Source organism: Daphnia magna, linkage group LG5 (genome assembly GCF_020631705.1).
Source record: "Daphnia magna isolate NIES linkage group LG5, ASM2063170v1.1, whole genome shotgun sequence".
Taxonomy (NCBI): Eukaryota; Metazoa; Arthropoda; class Branchiopoda; order Diplostraca; family Daphniidae; genus Daphnia; species Daphnia magna.
The window spans coordinates 11,412,078-11,429,392 of NC_059186.1; the positions used below are offsets into that span (position 1 = coordinate 11,412,078).

General features: G+C 39.8%; 7 protein-coding genes across 12 annotated transcripts; 4 read left to right on the forward strand and 3 right to left on the reverse strand.

The window, feature by feature from the left end:
- The first annotated feature begins 50 nt into the window (after positions 1-50).
- On the forward strand, positions 51-1,007 carry LOC116934448 (riboflavin kinase). The gene is made up of 4 exons (XM_032941977.2): positions 51-351; positions 406-557; positions 623-725; positions 796-1,007. The coding sequence occupies exons 1-4, from the start codon at positions 252-254 to the stop codon at positions 951-953; spliced, it is 513 nt and encodes a 170-aa protein (XP_032797868.1). The 5' UTR covers positions 51-251; the 3' UTR covers positions 954-1,007.
- Positions 1,008-1,153: 146 nt separating this feature from the next.
- Positions 1,154-2,497, reverse strand: LOC116923361 (39S ribosomal protein L9, mitochondrial). Its single transcript, XM_032929813.2, has 5 exons — positions 2,298-2,497; positions 1,966-2,125; positions 1,725-1,903; positions 1,457-1,657; positions 1,154-1,400 (listed from the first exon to the last, which is right to left on the reverse strand). Exons 1-5 carry the CDS (start codon positions 2,376-2,378, stop codon positions 1,212-1,214), a joined length of 810 nt encoding a protein of 269 aa, XP_032785704.1. The 5' UTR covers positions 2,379-2,497; the 3' UTR covers positions 1,154-1,211.
- A 203-nt stretch (positions 2,498-2,700) lies between these two features.
- LOC116923363 (probable 26S proteasome non-ATPase regulatory subunit 3) lies at positions 2,701-5,396 on the forward strand. Its single transcript, XM_032929815.2, has 8 exons — positions 2,701-2,950; positions 3,314-3,582; positions 3,641-3,840; positions 3,957-4,068; positions 4,133-4,246; positions 4,305-4,553; positions 4,637-5,002; positions 5,226-5,396. Exons 1-8 carry the CDS (start codon positions 2,848-2,850, stop codon positions 5,301-5,303), a joined length of 1,491 nt encoding a protein of 496 aa, XP_032785706.1. The 5' UTR covers positions 2,701-2,847; the 3' UTR covers positions 5,304-5,396.
- Positions 5,164-6,835, reverse strand: LOC116923364 (checkpoint protein HUS1). 3 transcript variants are annotated; one of them, XM_032929816.2, is made up of 7 exons: positions 6,584-6,835; positions 6,291-6,497; positions 6,119-6,231; positions 5,958-6,065; positions 5,711-5,894; positions 5,572-5,661; positions 5,164-5,499 (listed from the first exon to the last, which is right to left on the reverse strand). In XM_032929816.2, exons 1-7 carry the CDS (start codon positions 6,633-6,635, stop codon positions 5,411-5,413), a joined length of 843 nt encoding a protein of 280 aa, XP_032785707.1. In that variant the 5' UTR covers positions 6,636-6,835; the 3' UTR covers positions 5,164-5,410. The 3 variants fall into 3 exon arrangements, with proteins under 3 accessions (XP_032785707.1, XP_032785709.1, XP_032785708.1); XM_032929818.2 differs by having other exon boundaries at positions 5,572-5,658; positions 5,720-5,894; positions 6,584-6,834; XM_032929817.2 differs by having other exon boundaries at positions 5,720-5,894; positions 6,584-6,830.
- A 339-nt stretch (positions 6,836-7,174) lies between these two features.
- Positions 7,175-14,100, forward strand: LOC116923414. 4 transcript variants are annotated; one of them, XR_006646770.1, is made up of 10 exons: positions 7,175-7,479; positions 7,535-8,377; positions 8,443-8,620; positions 8,683-9,132; positions 9,190-9,817; positions 9,892-10,086; positions 10,150-11,023; positions 11,110-11,261; positions 12,350-13,997; positions 14,072-14,100. XR_006646770.1 is itself a non-coding variant. In XM_032929866.2 (9 exons), exons 1-8 carry the CDS (start codon positions 7,350-7,352, stop codon positions 11,229-11,231), a joined length of 3,420 nt encoding a protein of 1,139 aa, XP_032785757.2. In that variant the 5' UTR covers positions 7,175-7,349; the 3' UTR covers positions 11,232-11,261; positions 12,079-12,192. The 4 variants fall into 4 exon arrangements, 3 of the variants coding, with proteins under 3 accessions (XP_032785757.2, XP_045029678.1, XP_032785758.2); XM_032929866.2 differs by lacking the exons at positions 12,350-13,997; positions 14,072-14,100 and adding an exon at positions 12,079-12,192; XM_045173743.1 differs by lacking the exons at positions 12,350-13,997; positions 14,072-14,100 and adding an exon at positions 11,756-11,930.
- Positions 12,127-13,681, reverse strand: LOC116923416 (pupal cuticle protein). The gene is made up of 2 exons (XM_032929870.2): positions 13,540-13,681; positions 12,127-13,463 (listed from the first exon to the last, which is right to left on the reverse strand). The coding sequence occupies exons 1-2, from the start codon at positions 13,549-13,551 to the stop codon at positions 12,366-12,368; spliced, it is 1,110 nt and encodes a 369-aa protein (XP_032785761.2). The 5' UTR covers positions 13,552-13,681; the 3' UTR covers positions 12,127-12,365.
- A 156-nt stretch (positions 14,101-14,256) lies between the features above and the next one.
- On the forward strand, positions 14,257-15,730 carry LOC116923417 (pupal cuticle protein). The gene is made up of 2 exons (XM_032929871.2): positions 14,257-14,417; positions 14,497-15,730. The coding sequence occupies exons 1-2, from the start codon at positions 14,406-14,408 to the stop codon at positions 15,568-15,570; spliced, it is 1,086 nt and encodes a 361-aa protein (XP_032785762.2). The 5' UTR covers positions 14,257-14,405; the 3' UTR covers positions 15,571-15,730.
- The last annotated feature ends 1,585 nt before the right edge of the window (positions 15,731-17,315 follow it).

The following is a 17,315-nucleotide window of genomic DNA, read 5'->3' on the forward strand; positions in this document are numbered from 1 at the left end:
TTTCGGCATTAAGCTGATTCGCTGGAGAAAAAAACTGTTGTGTCATCTGCTAGCCTCGAGCAAAGTTAAAACCTTGTGAAACTACTGTACTGTTATTCGATATCGGGAAGTTCAAAAATTTCGCGATCGTTTGCCTTGACACTTAGATCTTACCAAGATCTCCTTTGCACTTGAAACCTAATTTCACCCATTGCATTTCTTTTTTTTCTTCTTTTTAATCGTGTACAAATCAACATTCCGCTAAGTTCAAAATGCCCACTACGAAAACTCTTGGTTGCTTACCATTTTTTGCCAAAGGTGTTGTTGTGAAAGGGTTTGGTAGAGGTTCAAAAGAGCTAGGAATCCCAACAGGTATTACAGTTAACACATACTATAATACTAAATTTAAACCATTAAAAATTGTAGCAAACTATACTAGTGAAGTTGTTGAAACTCTGCCAAATGATTTGGAAACTGGTATCTATTATGGCTATGCAAAAGTCGATGGAGGTCCAGTTTACAAGATGGTCATGAGTATTGGCTGGAATCCATTTTATAAAAATGTCAAAAAATCAATGGTGAGTTATCAGATCTAATAACTCTTGCACTTTGCAAATATTTATGGTTATTTATACATTGGTAGGAGACACACATTTTGCATAATTTTGAGTCTGACTTCTATGGCAGTATGCTGAAAACATGTATAATAAATTACATTAGACCTGAGCAGTCATATGAGTCTTTAGGTAACAATTAAAGATTTATATTTGTTTTATGACATTTACTTATCATTTTTTTCCTTTTTTTTTGTAACAGATGCCTTAATAGATGCAATCAAGTCAGATATAGCCTATGCTGATACCCAGTTGGATCTGCCAGAACATAGTGCACTGCAAACACATTCCTTCTTTAATGCAGAAAAACCTCAAGATGTTAATACTAGTGAATTCATACTTCCTGGAAGTAGTTTATAATTTACAATTATGTAGTTTGGCTTAATAATAGGGCCATAAATGGATTTAATTAAATATTTATTTTAAATTAAATATTTATTTTAAGGTTGTATGTAGTACGTTACCGATATGTTTAGTTTCACTTTATGCCCCAGAAGTATTATTTGTAACCTAAGGTTAAAGCATGCGGATTGACGAATAGCATTGGATCCAATAGCACATTAGATGATACGTCGTTCTTTATTTTGTTTTGATCTACATGACAAAACGTCGCAGTCGTCAAGTAGCGACAGATTTTTTTAAACAGAAAGGCGGTAGTGGTAGAGTTGCAATTATCTGTCTTTCATCTTCAAAAACAGGCTCATACGGGGGTTCCAAGTAACCTTCTACTTTAGGTAATCTGAGCTCTGGAAGAGAAGACCAATGGCGGATCATACATCGGACCGGAGTAGTCTCCAAATTATTAATCTATTAATAATGGGTCATTAATTAGTGCTGAGGTGGTACACATAGTTTTTACCAACCGTCACTGTGACAAGAAACTGTTTTTTTTCTAGCTCAAAGTTAGGTCCCGTAATGGTCCTGTCACCCATCTTGATAGCATGGTCGGGTACACAGATTCCAGATCTTCGAAAGGCTGCCCTAATATGCCACTTTTCTATAGTCCAAGGGTTTTCTTTATTAACGAGCACAACCAGAATCCAACTAGCCAGGTCCCGTCGGGTCTGCAAAGATCGGATACAAATCAAATATCCCGGGTTTTAGATTTGATCGTAGGTGACGAAAAATTACCAACTCGGCGAAACGAGAGCTATGCAGCATTGACTGAACATTTTCACTTGATTTTTCCAGCTCAGTTTTTAATTTTTCCAAATTTTCCGGAGAAGCATAAATGGCAAGACCAGGTGATAGGAGCTTGGTACGCCCAAAATTGGGCCGCACTGATACTACATCATTCTTTAACCCAATACCTTGATAATAATAAAAAAATGCATACAGCAATAAGTCTTCATAAAAAGCATTAGGAACTTACCTTCAACAAATGAGGTAAGAATTAGCTTGAGATTTGGTTCTGCTTTCAGATTTGTGTTGTCTACTTCATCATAAACAAAGTGTTTTGTTTTAAGAGGTTTTGGTGGCCTGTTTTTTTTGTCAAGGCCAGGTGGAAATCGTCTTTTTAGAATGTAAGTTGTCTGAATAAAACAAAATGATATAAATAAAGGAAGGCGACGATTACGAGAAAAGGACAAAACAACTTCAGTGAAATGCAGTAATGTTGGTCGTTTAAATTGGTTCAAGATATGAAAACGAAGTTTTCAGTTTATGTTAATAACATTCCCGTTAAGTTCTTGGCGATTTACTTACCCTTATTTGCTCAATTTTAACAGAGAAAGAAGGCTGTAGAGTTCTTACTCCACCAAGTAGTTGAAAACCAAGCCGTAGCATGTTTAGCGTAAAAAATGTTTGATAGATTCTATAAACATGTGTAGCCTATTAGAAAGAAAATGAACAAAATAAAATGTGATCTGTTTGGGCCTTTGGGGTCACGAAACTGTTGTCTGGTTGTCTGCTAAAATCAATAGCTGCCTGCCTGCCTAATCGCCTATCAAATAAATAAGTTTTATTTTAGTTTCAAGAACAAGTCGTAAATAAAATTTTTAAATTGTGTTTAATAAAAAAAAAATATTCCACAAATTAATTTTTTTTAAAGCTCCAATAAATTATTATGATTTTATAAACTGATAGTTGGCAACGCTATTTAACTGACATTTTATGCCTTGTAATGTCGAGCTGCCGAACGAGCGTTGAGATCGGTACATGTTGAAAACCACATTACTGTAAACGAAGTCAATTTAAACGCAAAGGTTTTTCTATATATTATTTCGAAAATCGTTAATCTACACGTCTTCTAGACATGCCACCCGTGGAGACTATGGAAGTCGACAGTCCTGTAATAGAGGTTGAAATGGAGATTACGAAGAAAGAAGTGAAGGATGTTGATACGACGACGACCGAAGGTATGGGTTGAATTGGCCGATAAATGATCATAAACAACTTTATATAACAGGTTGTTTTGCCGTAATAGATCAACTAAGCAGATAAATTTGGAAAAACTATTTCTGTTGTTAAATCTTCTAATAAGATGGGTGCAAAGAATGATATTTTGGGTGTTGCGTTGGAGCCAGAACTTGCTAGTGTATTCATATCTACATTCAAGTGGTGTTGGCAATGAACTGAAATAGAAAAAGGTGTCTGTAAATAGTAGTTGTAATAATGTGTGTTATAGCAAAAGTGGTGGGGGCATCAAAGTTGTTAGTTATCCTAATACATTATTAAATTTCCCAAGTGTAAGTGATGAAGGAATTTCTTTTGTTTTGCAGATATCCGTGAACAACTAAAGCAAGTAGAGAAATCAGTGATAACAAAGGAGCCACGTTTTGTATTCAGAGTGCTGAGATCGTTGCCGAATACTCGTCGCCGACTGAATCCCACTGTATTACGACGCATCATTCTTCACAGTTACAACTTTTCTGTAAAAGAAAGAGATAACTTGCTGAATCTAGTTGGAGGAGATGACTCTCTTGATATTGCCTCTCCGGTTCAAAGAACAAGGCATCCCAAGCAAGGCTCATCATCTCCTTTACCAGAAGTAATATTGGTCAGTTGAATGTCTAAAAAACAACCTTTGATCATGAGTGTTTACGTAGGTGGACGTATACATCCATATGTTAGTTCTTCTTCATTGTATCGATAACAAGCGCATGCAAGAAGGCATGCTCTGCTCCGACCAGTTAATGCAGAAAATAATAGCGCAGAATCGGCGTACGTTGGATTTGTTGGCCGCCCGTTGCTACTTCTATCACTCAAGGACATATGAACTTGCTGGAAAGCTGGATTCCATTCGAAGGTAAAAAAAAAAACAAAAAAACATAAAAAAAAATAATAATAGTAATAATAATCATGATAGTCTGTGTTTTATCTTTTCCCAATCGTTGCGCTTTATAATTGTCTTTTATGTTTTAGCTTTTTGCATAGCCGGCTACGAACATGCACTCTCCGAAAAGATTTTGAGGGCCAGGCAGTTTTGATAAATTGTTTGCTGCGCAACTATCTCTTCTACAGTTTGTACGATCAAGTGAGTATCGACCAACACTACATGCTTCTTTTGTAATGTATTCATTGTGGAAATCGTGGTCTAGGCTGACAAGTTGGTGTCAAAATCCGTCTTTCCGGAATCTGGAAGCAATAATGAATGGTCTCGTTATCTTTACTATCTTGGAAGAATTAAGGCTATACAATTGGAATACTCTCAGGTTAGTACGTGAAGGAGTAACAACATTTTATAGAGTTTAACTAAACTGTTGCGTCTAGGCTCACACGCATCTTTTACAAGCCATCCGGAAAGCCCCTCAGCATACGGCAGTAGGATTCAAACAAACAGTTCAAAAACTTTTGGTTACTGTCGAGCTGTTAATGGGAGATATTCCTGAACGGCACGTATTTCGCCAATCAACCATGCGGCATGCCTTGGCTCCGTATTTTCAAATGACGCAGGCTGTGAGGCTAGGAGATATACACAGATTCAATCAAGTGCTGGAGAACTACGGAAAAACGTTTCAGGTTGGATTTCGCACAAACGGAATTAACGAATTATTATGAATATTTTTTATTTCTTTATGTCTGAAAATAATCATTTTATTTAGGCTGATCACACGTATACGCTCATAATCCGTCTACGTCACAACGTTATCAAGACGGCCATTAGAGCTATCTCTTTGTCATATTCACGGATTTCTCTGGCAGACATTGCCCAAAAACTTTTGTTAGATTCTGCTGAAGATGCAGAATTTATCGTCGCCAAAGCCATTCGTGACGGAGTTATCGAGGCTTGGTTAGATCACGATGGAAAATTTATGCAGAGCAAGGAAAGTATTGATGTCTACAGCACCAAGGAACCTCAGCTGGCTTTCCACCAGCGTATCACCTTCTGCCTTCAGATTCATAATCAGAGCGTTAAAGCTATGCGCTTCCCTCCTAAGGCATACAACAAAGATTTGGAATCAGCAGAGGTAACTTCAGACTAATTTCAAATCCTTGACTAATTACAGGAAAAGAATAAGTTGATTATGAGAAGCAATATTGTGAATACAACGGCGTTGCCTAATACTGAAGTCCTTAGCGTGGTACCAAATGCAGTATTTGCGTTTAACACTGTAGATCTTACCAAACATGAATTTTCCGCGTTGTATGTATTGGGCAATGGTAAAAAATTCGATTAAATTTTTCTTCTAGGAACGTCGCGAGCGGGAACAGCAAGATTTGGAATATGCAAAGGAAATGGCTGAAGAAGATGACGATGGTTTTCCGTGAGTTGTAGGTACCGAATTCAGCGCGTAAATGTGAGCCCTATGTAATCGTTCAAGTTAAGACCACTCTAATAAATCAACAAGGGAACTCAGGAAAGTTTTTTTTTCTCGTTATTGATCGTTAATTCCTGGTAGGAAGTATTGTAAAGTGTAACTATCGCTTAGGAAGTTCAAATGCATCAGTTTCGACTGCAACACATCTGTAAGTTAAAAGAAAATAATGAAGTGTTAGTATCGTAACAAATATACAGCTAAGTGTATCGTTTCTATACCACACACGACTTTTTGGGGGTTTAGTTGTTCATGACCTAGAAAATTTGATAGACGCTTAAGTTCGATGGTGACACTGGCTTCCTCTTCTTCTATGATGAACATAAATGTTAGATTAAACTACTGGAATTTTTAACGAACTTCCGATACTTTTCTTTTCTACATGGAGATTATCGAAATGCGAAGTAACGGAAACGGCCTCAGTTTCAACAGTCAATGTCAGTAATCCCTCTGACGTCACATGAATGGTAGCCATATTAGCAAGGTTTTTCATCCGCTCGACAATACTCTTCATTAAGCGGAGCTGAGGCATATGCACTGATATCTAAGAATAAATATGTTTAAATGATTTTAAAGAACTAATTATGTAAAAGCTTGTGCATCACACATCTGGATCCATAGCTTCTGGCTCGAGATAGTCATTCCATAGCCGTCTTGGAACCAAGTTTACAGGAATATCATGAACAACCAGCCTTGAATGATTAGTACCTGATGGCTGAAAACATAAGGTCAGTTTTGGCTTGAATGTGAAGGAGGATATTCTAGTACCAAATCAATTTCAAAAGTAAGACAAGGTGATGATAGCTTCTTGGTAAGTTTGATTTTTACAGATTTGGCTGTGCCTGATACCTTGAGGGCACTCAATGTTCTTGCAACATTTTCTGTTTAATTCATCACTTGTGTTAGTAAGTATATGTGCCAAAATAATTATTTCTATAACCTGCAACAAACTCGAGGTAGATTTCATTATCAACAGTGCTCAATCCTTCCATTCCAAATTCAGAGAAAAAATGGCCCTCATCAAGGGCACACCAGATAAGTGGAGAGGCGGATATTGTCTGAGATTCTCGAACGATGAAATATAAATCGGTTGTGGTAATCCTAAGAATGCATGATTTCCCAAGTTTTGTCATGCAACCTAAAATACCTTTTATTTAAAAATTGTGAACACATTAGTAGCCAGAAAATTCCAAGAAAATGTTAATTTACTGCAGTATTAATTGAAGGAGCTACCTATAAATTGCTTAATGCAATTAGGATCAATCATTTTCCCACGAAATTTCATTTTTAAATATATGTAAGCAAAGCACCAAACAGACGAAACAGTGTTTGTGTTCCCGGCAATTCCCTGCCTCTGTTTTAAGCCACCACCACCAGACCACCACAATAAGTATTTGGAATGTATTTTTCAAATATATGATAAAAATTTTGTGTTTTCAGTGATCGTTCATTTGGATTAATTTTTTGAAAATTTTGAAAATTATTTAAAACAAACACCACCCCCTCTTTCTTTCTTTTGAAAAAGGGGGTGGGGGAAAAAGGGGGAAAAGGGGGAAAATGGGGAAAAAGGGGGTGTAATAAAGGAATTTATAGATCATGACTAGAGATCAGATAGAAATTTTAAAAAATTCACACAACAAGGGGAATATCTAAGCTATATCTACAAAAAAATACAACATTGAAAGGTTAATGGTTTACTTACAAGTTTACGGTGTGTGAAGACCCAAATCAGTAAGCAAACGAGGAAAAATAATGGCTTTCAGAAAGTTCTGTTCGACGCTGCCATCATACGGCATAGGACGAGCATAGCTTTGATCATTCCTCTCAGCCCTAGCCCCGATCGTAGTCTTTACTTCGTAGTCTGTGCTTTCACACGCTTGATAAATTCATGTTTGTTTGTTGCAGCGTACAAAAATACTAGTTCCAAGATTGCATTGATTTGAATTTTATGAATTAAATCTAGATATCATAGATAGAGAACGAACAGAATAACGTCAACATGACGCTTTCAGACGATTTGGAAGTTGATTGTTGTGAAGAAGAATTGAGTGAAGCTCAAGTGAACTTTTATTCAAATGCCATAAAGGAATATGAGAAAGCCTTGTCAGAAGCCAACCAGATCAAGAAAGGTAAAAAATTATTTTGAATTTTGGTAGGCGAACTACATAATACCATATTTGCTAGAAGGCTCTTCAGTCACAAAAACAGGAAATATTTGGTTAGTGAAATCTACTTACCTGGTTAAAGTTAGAAATCCAGTACCACCGGCAACACAACTAACACCATCAGTTGCGCAGCAGTTGCTTAATAATCCTCGAAGTGGACCTAATTTGTTCATGGTCCGACCTCCTATTCCTACTGCACCTTCTCTCCCAACAAAAGTTCTGGTACCTGTCAATCAATCTCCAGTTCAAATACCAACAACCCAAGAAGGAACCCCACCATTTGTTAATGAAGCTTCATTTCCAGTTGTTGAAGAAACTCCATTTCCAGCTTCACAGTTACTTTCACAATTCACCACAACTACTGCAAAAAAACAGAAACCAGCACCATTGTCACACACTGCTGAAACTGTACAAGTTTCTCAGGTGGTTCACAGTAGTCACCCACCAATTGTAACACAAGTTACTCCAGCTGTAGTGGTTTCCCAGGTTGCCCCAACTGTCAAAGTTCCCCACATTGTTCAAATTCCTAAAGTTGCCCCAGCTTCCCAAGCTGTGTTGGTTACCCCACCCATACAGCTTAGTGGGAATGCCAAGAAGACTAGTAACAATCCATCTCTTAATGCAACAAAGCCCAATAAACCACCAGATGTTCCCACAGCACCTGCAACTGTACAGTCCAATCAGCTGATGACTGTAGTGACATTGCCTTCTAATGTTCCTCCTCCAGCAAAGAATGTCCCTTCTGGACACAATACAGAAGATCCAAAACTCTTGTCCAAGACCACTCCATCACTCTGTGTCGTTGTTCGCCCTGCAAATGCAGTTCCTGATGCTGTGAATGCCAAGAAACGAGAAGCTCTAGGTAAGTTGCTTGTTTTCATTCAGCTTCCCGTGAAACGTTCTAAATTTATTTATTTTTGCTTTCAGATTCGTTTGTCAAAAGTCGTTTAGTCCTTGATGGTCGTCGCTTTGCTGAATGGTTAATGCAAGTTGGGCTACTACGAAGTCAGCAATTCGGCTTATGTCGGACACATTGTAACGGGAACCCAACACCGGTCCCTTTACAGCTTAGGATGTATGCTGAAGAGAATAAATTTCCGTACAGGTTAGAAAAATTATGGATTGTGAACCACTTCCTAAATTTCTAATACAATTTTTATCAAGTAGTGGAGGCTACGTATGGATAACAAAGTGTTGCGATCGCAATTTCGTTTCCATCTTTCGTGAATCGATATTTGAAGATGCGGCTCATTCACCAACTGTTTTGTTAAAGTTGATCTACCATTGGGCTTGCCAGACCACTGTCGCCAATGTAGTACAGTGGGTGAAAATAGATCATCTCTATCTTCGCCTGTTCTATACCATGTTGCGAAGTGTTTGTACGGTTGAAGTTCACAACAGCACTCCGTTGTTTGGTTCCAAGAACGGTCGCGTTGAGGTTGGAGTTATTTCTTTGGGAACAACGTCAACCGATGGAAAGCGGCGGGACGTTAAGGTTGAAGTGCTTGGCGTCTATGATCAAGAAACGAGAAAACTCCGGCTCCGTGCCTGTGAACCAATCGTTGGAGATACACGCAGTCGAGCTCGATTCACCAAAATACTGGAACCTCTTCCAAGGTAGAAAATAACATTACTGGCAATTTTGAAAGAATAATAAAAACGAGTTTTGTTTAGGTGGGTGAACCAGAAAGCGATCATAATTACTGATTTCACGGTAGATCGTACTGCCCTCGAAGAGTTGGGATTTCGTCACGTTGTCCAGAAAAACTTGAACACGGTACCAGCCGATGACCGCCTCAATAATCGCACGGTGATGGATTATCTCCGTAAAACGGTACCGAAGGTGTTCCAGAATACCTTGTCCCTTCTGTCTACAGCAACGATTCAGCAGTTTCTTGATGAGCTTATTTGGCGAGAAATCAACGGTCAGTCATCGTCTGACGCGTTCCACAACATTATCCGTGATATTAGCGCACAGGCTCGGGCAGATACAGGTGTGCCATTAGTCAAGCGACTACCCATCGTGTCGGTTGATCCATTCAAAGATTGGAGTATTAACCAAAGCAAAGCAAACCTACAAAACACAGTTTCTTCGAACGAAACCACCATTACGTGCGCAGGAGCTGTGAAACGGCCCATTTCATCAACTAGCAAAGATGCTTCTGCATCCAGTGGTGCAAGCAACGCGAAAGAAGCGCGTACTACTTTGTACTATGCCACCATGTTAGATTCAAGCAAAGAGGTTACCGTATGCGATCCAAAGAATGAGGAAACCGTGTTACCCACTTACCTCCCTTGTCAAGTAAGGCGCCATACATCCAGTTTTAACTTTTTAAAGAGCTTATAGTCTAATATCCGTAAAAACACATCGTTCAGCACGCGAACTGTCACAAGGTGACGAAAAGCAATTTGGAAATGATGATGCATTTGAGGCAGCACTTGGTAGAGGACGCAGTGACCGACAGGAAGGACTGGAAAGAACATTGCAGCTACTGCTTGGATACGCTAGCTACGGTTGGCCAGAAAAAAGGGCACGAAGAAAATCGCCACACTTTTCTTTCGTCGTTCACTGTAAGGATATACTTTCTCTTTTAAGATGTGAGTTGAATATTCATGGAATTTCTTAATCTAAAGGTTCAAAAGTCGAGAGAAGACGTTGCCACGGTTAAAGATATAGTATGCTTAATCTGTCACGAGAGATTTGCCTCACTTCGTCTGTTAGAACATCACCTGGAAAAGACGCATGTATATTGCGAGATGCCATATCGTTGCCGCGTGTGTCAATTCCAGACGTCTGTTCACTCGCAGTTGATCGATCATTTTTATGATCATCATAAGAAAAGCTTGCATTTGTTATGTCCGTTGTGCCTCGATACATTTGACACGAAAGGTGACAATGTAGCTAAAGGGTTTGATACAGGCCATATGCAATATTTGCAACATCTGAAGAATCATCTTCCGCTGACCAATCGCCATCCTTGCAAACGCTGTGTTTTGACTTTCCAACAGTACGACCAGTTACGGTATCACGTCCGCACGGATCATACATCAGCAGTTACGAACGCCCGTGCCCGTCCTTTCTCTTACACGGTCATAAACAAACCAAACGGCAGTAGATTTATGCAGCCAAGTCAAACGATGATCCAGTCTAACCCATCCATCATGACAATCTTACCACTTTCGTCCGATTTGATGTCTACAATTCCCGACTCTTGTTCCCTAAACACATCAACGTCTGGAATCAAATCGGGAGTCAAGACGTACTCTAAAGATATTCTACAAGATATACCGAACACAAGTGTAGCCCGCCGGCTTCCGAATGTAACTCTGGCGGAAGAGATGCTTCTTACGGCCAATCTGTGCATTGAGTGCAAAGAGCCTTTGAAGAAGAAAAATCATTTCACTGGATACATGTGTTGCACTCTCTGTCGCTTTTCAACTTGCTGCTGCATCGCCATGAAACAACACCAGAATCAGGTCCATAAAGGAAAATTAGGTCCAATTCTCGGTGAGTATAGATTTTTTTTTTCTTCGACCTACGTATGAATTAGTTTCTAGTACGATAAAAAAAACAATCGCATTTTGTATTTACAGGTTCTGTTTATGCCCTGAGTGAGGCGGTGAAATGCAAGTGTGGATTCTCCAGCACCAGCGGTCTTGAATTGGAACGTCATCTGGTCCATTGCGGGGAGAAATCAGTCATCGTTGCACCCTAAATCTCACTTTGAACAGAAATAGGAACTACGGTATTTAATCAAACTCGATTACATTCTCCTTTGAAATGTGTATGCATAATTTCCAACCAAGAAAGGGAAAAAAAAACACTAACAGAAGCTCAACATTTTTTGCAATTCATTGTTTGGTGTCGTCGTTGCCATTTGCTTAAAATTAGTTTCATGCTCCCCGTTGATTGTGCCGTTCTTTTTCTTATTATCTATAATGGAGAAACCAGCTCAAGGTTCATTTGCCGGTTTCAGTACTCGATTTATAGTTTAGTTTTGTAATACTTTTTAACGTTTCCCGTTTGACGTTTACACAATTTGCGGTTTGCAGTATCTCGAAAAATTGTCAATCGTAAGACTTAATCAGATAGCACTTGGAATAAGGTTACTTAAAGATACCAGCATGGAAAAGTAGAATAATTTAATCGTTGGGCGTAACGTCCTTGAGTTCTACACTTCGGGCAATTATTCATCTCAAAAGGCGTCTTCCTTTTTTTTTATATTTTTTATTTTTTTAGACAAAAAGGAATAAGGAGGTTTTTTGGGAGGAGTTAGTATTATCGTGGTGTATACCTTACAGGCTATTCCTGCTATTGAGTAACGAATATACTTGGTCGAAATTAGAGAAAACCTACGGTTTTAAATGCTATACATTGAAGGCTTCGTTGAATAAAAAGTATCATTGTTCAATTAGCTGACTAGGCCATGTACTGATTTTTGTTATGTCATTGATTTGCGGTGGCCCTTACCTCATGGTCACTAACGTCATGTTAGAAACCAAGCATGATTATAGTTTGTTACAGAATTACATAATTGGACTTCTAATTTTTGTTCTCCTTAGGAAAGTAACCAGGCCATGAGCGAAAAGCTGGTTATGCCAGTATTTCAATAATTTGCATTATCTTGTATTATAAGACTATAGTCAAACAAATTTTTCGATACAATTTTAAACAAGTTTCTTTTTCAGGTCATTCTTGATTATTGTACAAATGCCTTGACCAATCGCACGACGATGGAAGCACGTGATTGTAAAGATAACTCGTTATTTTTAAAAGAGAATTTTGTATTTTATAAAAGAAAATTAATCAATTATCACGGTTTGGCGACTCTAGGCAATTATCCTGTCACTTAGAGAGCATATTCATTCAAGAGAGTGGTCCATCTTGTTTGCTGAGGAACTGCTACCGCTCTACTCTTGGCCGGTGGCGGAGCATCCCATACTTCTTCGTTTTGCGGAGCTGCCTTTGCAGCTGCTAAGGCCGCGGCATGTGCGGCCAAGTGTGCAGATCGGGCGGCGGCCACTTCAGCTGTTTCTTGGGTGTGGTCATTGTCAACTCGATAACCGTTTTCGTCAGCAATGAAGTTGACACGGATCTCCTTTCCTTCAGGGCTGATGTATGCGTAGCTGCCCACCTGGTTACCTTGGGCATCCCTGTGCGTCTCGGCAGACTGGCCTGGGTGGGAATAACCATACTTGGCTTGGCCGTATCCGTCTTGAGATTGGTATTGACGGGCAATATCACTGGATGAAGGTTGAAATGATTGAGGGGTTGCCCAAGTGTTGTGCTGAGGAGCGATCCGGGTTTTCTGTTGGGGAGCTTCCCAGTGATTCTGTTGGTCTACGATCACGCTCTCCTGCGGGGGCGCACGAGCTGCAGCTTCTCTGTAACTCTGGTAAAATTCATTCTTTGCTGCTTGAACTTCAGGTGTGTCCTGTACTGGTTGGGGCAGACCATAGTCGGCTTGAACAGAAGCCCATTTGGTGGTCGGGGGATTAGACCAGCTTTGCTGAGGAGCAACCCAGCTCTTCTCCTGAGGAATGGTTACGGGCTTACTCCTAACGGGTTGTGGAGCATCCCATTCTTCTTGGTTTGGCGACGCTGCTCTGGCAGCAGCTAAAGCGGCCGCGTGAGCAGCCAGGTGAGAAGATCGGGCGGCAGCCACTTCAGCTGTTTCTTGAGTGTGATCGTTATCAACTCGATAACCGTTTTCGTCGGCGATAAAGTTGACGCGGATCTCTCTTCCTTCTGGGTCAATGTATGCGTAGCTGCCTACCTGGTTTCCTCGGGCATCTCTGTGCGTCTCAGCCGATTGACCTGGATGAGAATAGCCGTACTTTGCCTGGCCGAATCCGTCTTGAGATTGAAATTGACGGGCTACTTCGTTTGTGTTAGGTTGGATCCATTTCCCCGAAACGGCACAAGCGTACAGAATAATAGCTGCAACCTTTGTAACAGAAATTTTAATTTGTTGTAATTCTAAACTGTAATCATCATATTTTACGTTGTCTAAAAGAACTTACCGAAATGTTCATGATTATTCGCGTGCAGAAGATTGAAGAGCGGCGAGTGGGATTGGTATGTTCTTTCTCGAGATTTCGGTGTGGTTTATATAGTCATGATGATGTGAGTTTGTAGCCGCCAGGTAAGGTGAGAGACCGTGTTGCTCTTATTGAGTGGGAGGTAAAGGTATTGCGATTCTCAAAGCTTCAGAGAATTTCAGGGACATCGCAAACATCGCAAAGAGTGATGCATAAATAAACGAGAAATAACTATAGCATTGCTCTCGTTTTCTTGGTGACCCTTCCCTTTCAGCTTACCACACCCAAAAATCTAGCCTGTAGTAAAATTAGGTTTTTATCCTAGTTAACAACCATTCTTCCTATAGCTTCCTTATCAAGACTTGAGGAGGAGAGTAAAAGTAATGACCTTTGAGCGTTGTCAAGATTCAGCTCCATCTTTTCGCCTCATCCACACAAAGGTAACCCGTCCTATTAAGGGATTCGCAAGGAGTCTCTCGGTGAAGCGCCTTTTTTTTTTCTTGCTCTTTGCTAGAAGCAAAAAATAAACAGGTTTGACTAGTATGCAACGCCTTGATAATTTCAACCGAAGGTCATTGTTTAAAATCAGATTCAACTTTCATATGAAAGTCACGATAGGAGACTCGTGTCACTGTGCTCCGGCGTGATGTGTTTAGGATGTATCGTGAGATGGGCGGAGGCATTTCCACCTTCAAGAGGAATGCACACACGGAAGACTTTTTCAAATTGAAGACCTTGCTCAAGGCGGGTCCACCCACGACTTGGTAACTATATAAGCAGATCGCAATCCCCAGAAAAGCAAACTAACCCTCTCTAACTGCTCTTCTGTCTCTACCAAGCGAGTTATCATGAAAATTTCGGTAAGTCTTTCCAGCAGATTAAAAACTTTACATTTTTAAATTAAACACTTAAACATTTTCAATTTGTATGGTAAAAAAGGCTGCAGCTGTTCTTTTGTTGGCCTGTGCCGTTTCCGGTCAATGGGTTCAACCAGGCGGGAGTGAAGTGGCCCGTCAATTTCAATCTCAAGACGGGTACGGTCAGGCAAAGTATGGCTATTCTCATCCAGGTCAAGCGGCTGAGACACACAGGGATGCCCGGGGAAATCAAGTAGGTAGTTACGCATACATCAGCCCTGAAGGAAGAGAGATCCGCATCAACTTTATCGCTGATTCCAACGGCTACCGCGTTGATAACGATTACACTCAAGATACACCGGAAGTGGCTGCTGCCCGATCTGAGCATTTGGCCGCTCATGCCGCTGCCCTAGCCGCCGCTAAAGCCGCATCACCAAACCAAGAAGCCTGGGATGCTCCTCAGCCTGTTAAAAGCAAGCCTGTGGTAGTGCCCCAACAGGTGAGCTGGACCACTCCTCAACAAAAGACATGGGTCGCTCCTCCGGCCAGCAACTGGGCTCCAGTTCAAGCCCAGTATGGACTCCCTCAACCTGTTCAAGATACTCCCGAAGTCCAAGCAGCCAAAGCCGAATTTTTCCAGACTTTTAACGTCGCCGCTGCCCGCGCCCCAAAAGAACAGAACGCAATTGCTCCTGCTAAGAAAATCTGGACTGCGCCTGAACAGAAATCCTGGGCTGCTCCTGTTCAAAACAAATGGGTTGCCCCTACTAGCTGGGCACCTGTCCAAGTCCAGTATGGTTTGCCCAAACCTGTACAAGACACCCCTGAAGTCCAGGCTGCCAAAGCCGAATTTTTCAATTCCTTCAGAGAGGCAGCTGCTCGTGCACCTGCACAAGATAACTTTGTTGCTCCCCAAGAAAAGACCTGGACCGCTCCTCAGCCAGCCACATGGGTTGCTCCTCAACAGAACACTTGGGCAGCTCCCCAGCCTATTATCCTAGACCAATACGGTTTACCCCAGCAGGTTGAAGACACTCCCGACGTCCAGGCAGCCAGAGCACAGTTTTTCCGTGCTTTCAAGGCAGCAGCAAAAGCAGCTGCATCGGCATCAGCAGCCGCAGCCCAGAAATCTGCCCAACAAGAAAATTACTACTAGATGGCACCTGTAATATTCCTTGGTCAGTTATTAAAATTGTATGTCAAACACTCAAGTCTTGTAAAAAGGCTATTGTAAAATTGTAGAAAGACATTCAGACCTTTCTGACTCGGGTACAAGATAGAGTCTCGAATACACTGCACTAATTTTCACCACGAAATTGAGTTTACTGAACAAGGATTTTTAAAATCATCTAAATATTTGTTTCTAGGAAAACGGGAATTCGTTTATTTGAGCTAATCAATTTGAAATTGGAGTAGTAATACGAGAGAGAGAATTGTAGGAGGATGAAACTACGGAACTGTTTGTACTTGCACTGAATGTCAAACATGGAATACACGCAAGCGTGCTAGTTGTAAACAGGTTTTTGAAATTTATCATCCTAAACTCCTCGTGAAAAAAGCTGGAGTTTTCCTAAGGACTAGATCAGTAACTCAGTAGGGCAAGGGCAGTTGGTACAGAAACAGAACGCCAATGAACCCCTATTTATTCAGCACCTGGGGAAGTATAATAGATTTGTTTTTTGAATTTTTGTTTGAATTCCATCTAGCGGCCACATTTCAAACCTTTGTATCATTCCATCCTTATAAGGTATACCATGTTAAATTATATGATTTAGATTCGCATTTGAACGCTGATTACAAAAATTAACTTCATTTTGACGTAAGTCCTCAATTTTTCAAAATAAACGTAAAAACATGGTAAAAAAGTTGTGCGCCAGCACGCTACAGCGCTAGCGTGATACTTACAAAACGGCTGATTAAATGAAAAAATGAATAACTACCCAAAAATCAGCATTCAATTAAGAGTATAATCTGTGATTTTCAACCAATTTAAAGAGTTTTCGTTTTTTGGAGATTTTGAAAAATTGAGAAGGGTATAGCCTTCCCACTTTTTCATTTTTCGCAAAAATCTAGATCTAGTGCAAATTATATGATTTGGATTTGCATTTGAACGCTGATTACAAAATTTAACTTTGTTTTGACGTAAGTCTTCAATTTTTCAAAATAAACGTAAAAACATGGTAAAAATATTTGCGCCAGCACGCTACAGCGCTAGCGTGATACTTACAAAACGGCTGATTAAATGAAAAAATGAATCACTACCCAAAAATCATCATTGAATTAAGACTATAATCTGTGATTTTCAACCCATTTAAAGAGTTTTCGTTTTTTGGAGATTTTGAAAAATTTAGAAGGGTATAGCCTTCCCACTTTTTCATTTTTCGCAAAAATCTAGATCTAGTGCAAATTATATGATTTGGATTTGCATTTGAACGCTGATTACAAAAATTAACTTTGTTTTGACGTAAGTCTTCAATTTTTCAAAATAAACGTAAAAACATGGTAAAAAAATTTGCGCCAGCACGCTACAGCGCTAGCGTGATACTTACAAAACGGCTGATTAAATGAAAAAATGAATAACTACCCAAAAATCAGCATTCAATTAAGAGCATAATCTGTGATTTTCAACCAATTTAAAGAGTTTTCGTTTTTTGGAGATTTTGAAAAATTTAGAAGGGTATAGCCTTCCCACTTTTTCATTTTTCGCAAAAATCTAGATCTAGTGCAAATTATATGATTTGGATTTGCATTTGAACGCTGATTACAAAAATTAACTTTGTTTTGACGTAAGTCTTCAATTTTTCAAAATAAACGTAAAAACATGGTAAAAATATTTGCGCCAGCACGCTACAGCGCTAGCGTGATACTTACAAAACGGCTGATTAAATGAAAAAATGAATC

Bases quoted from the DNA above. Each gene is read 5' to 3' on its own strand.
- LOC116923364 (XM_032929816.2), bottom strand. From the start codon at position 6,635: ATGAAATTTCGTGGGAAAATGATTGATCCTAATTGCATTAAGCAATTT. The intron at 6,066-6,118 runs GTACTAGAATAT...TTATGTTTTCAG, and splicing joins TTACTTTTGAAATTGATTTG to CCATCAGGTACTAATCATTC. The intron at 5,662-5,710 runs GTTCGTTAAAAA...TGTTCATCATAG, and splicing joins AGAAAAGAAAAGTATCGGAA to AAGAAGAGGAAGCCAGTGTC.
- LOC116923361 (XM_032929813.2), bottom strand. From the start codon at position 2,378: ATGCTACGGCTTGGTTTTCAACTACTTGGTGGAGTAAGAACTCTACAG. The intron at 1,658-1,724 runs GTAATTTTTCGT...CGATCTTTGCAG, and splicing joins GCTCTCGTTTCGCCGAGTTG to ACCCGACGGGACCTGGCTAG. The intron at 1,401-1,456 runs GTTGGTAAAAAC...CATTATTAATAG, and splicing joins AGTTTCTTGTCACAGTGACG to ATTAATAATTTGGAGACTAC.
- LOC116923363 (XM_032929815.2), top strand. From the start codon at position 2,848: ATGCCACCCGTGGAGACTATGGAAGTCGACAGTCCTGTAATAGAGGTT. The intron at 2,951-3,313 runs GTATGGGTTGAA...TTTGTTTTGCAG, and splicing joins TGATACGACGACGACCGAAG to ATATCCGTGAACAACTAAAG. The intron at 4,247-4,304 runs GTTAGTACGTGA...TGTTGCGTCTAG, and splicing joins TACAATTGGAATACTCTCAG to GCTCACACGCATCTTTTACA.
- LOC116934448 (XM_032941977.2), top strand. From the start codon at position 252: ATGCCCACTACGAAAACTCTTGGTTGCTTACCATTTTTTGCCAAAGGT. The intron at 352-405 runs GTATTACAGTTA...TAAAAATTGTAG, and splicing joins AGAGCTAGGAATCCCAACAG to CAAACTATACTAGTGAAGTT. The intron at 558-622 runs GTGAGTTATCAG...ATACATTGGTAG, and splicing joins AAAATGTCAAAAAATCAATG to GAGACACACATTTTGCATAA.
- LOC116923414 (XM_032929866.2), top strand. From the start codon at position 7,350: ATGACGCTTTCAGACGATTTGGAAGTTGATTGTTGTGAAGAAGAATTG. The intron at 7,480-7,534 runs GTAAAAAATTAT...CATATTTGCTAG, and splicing joins AGCCAACCAGATCAAGAAAG to AAGGCTCTTCAGTCACAAAA. The intron at 9,133-9,189 runs GTAGAAAATAAC...AGTTTTGTTTAG, and splicing joins ATACTGGAACCTCTTCCAAG to GTGGGTGAACCAGAAAGCGA.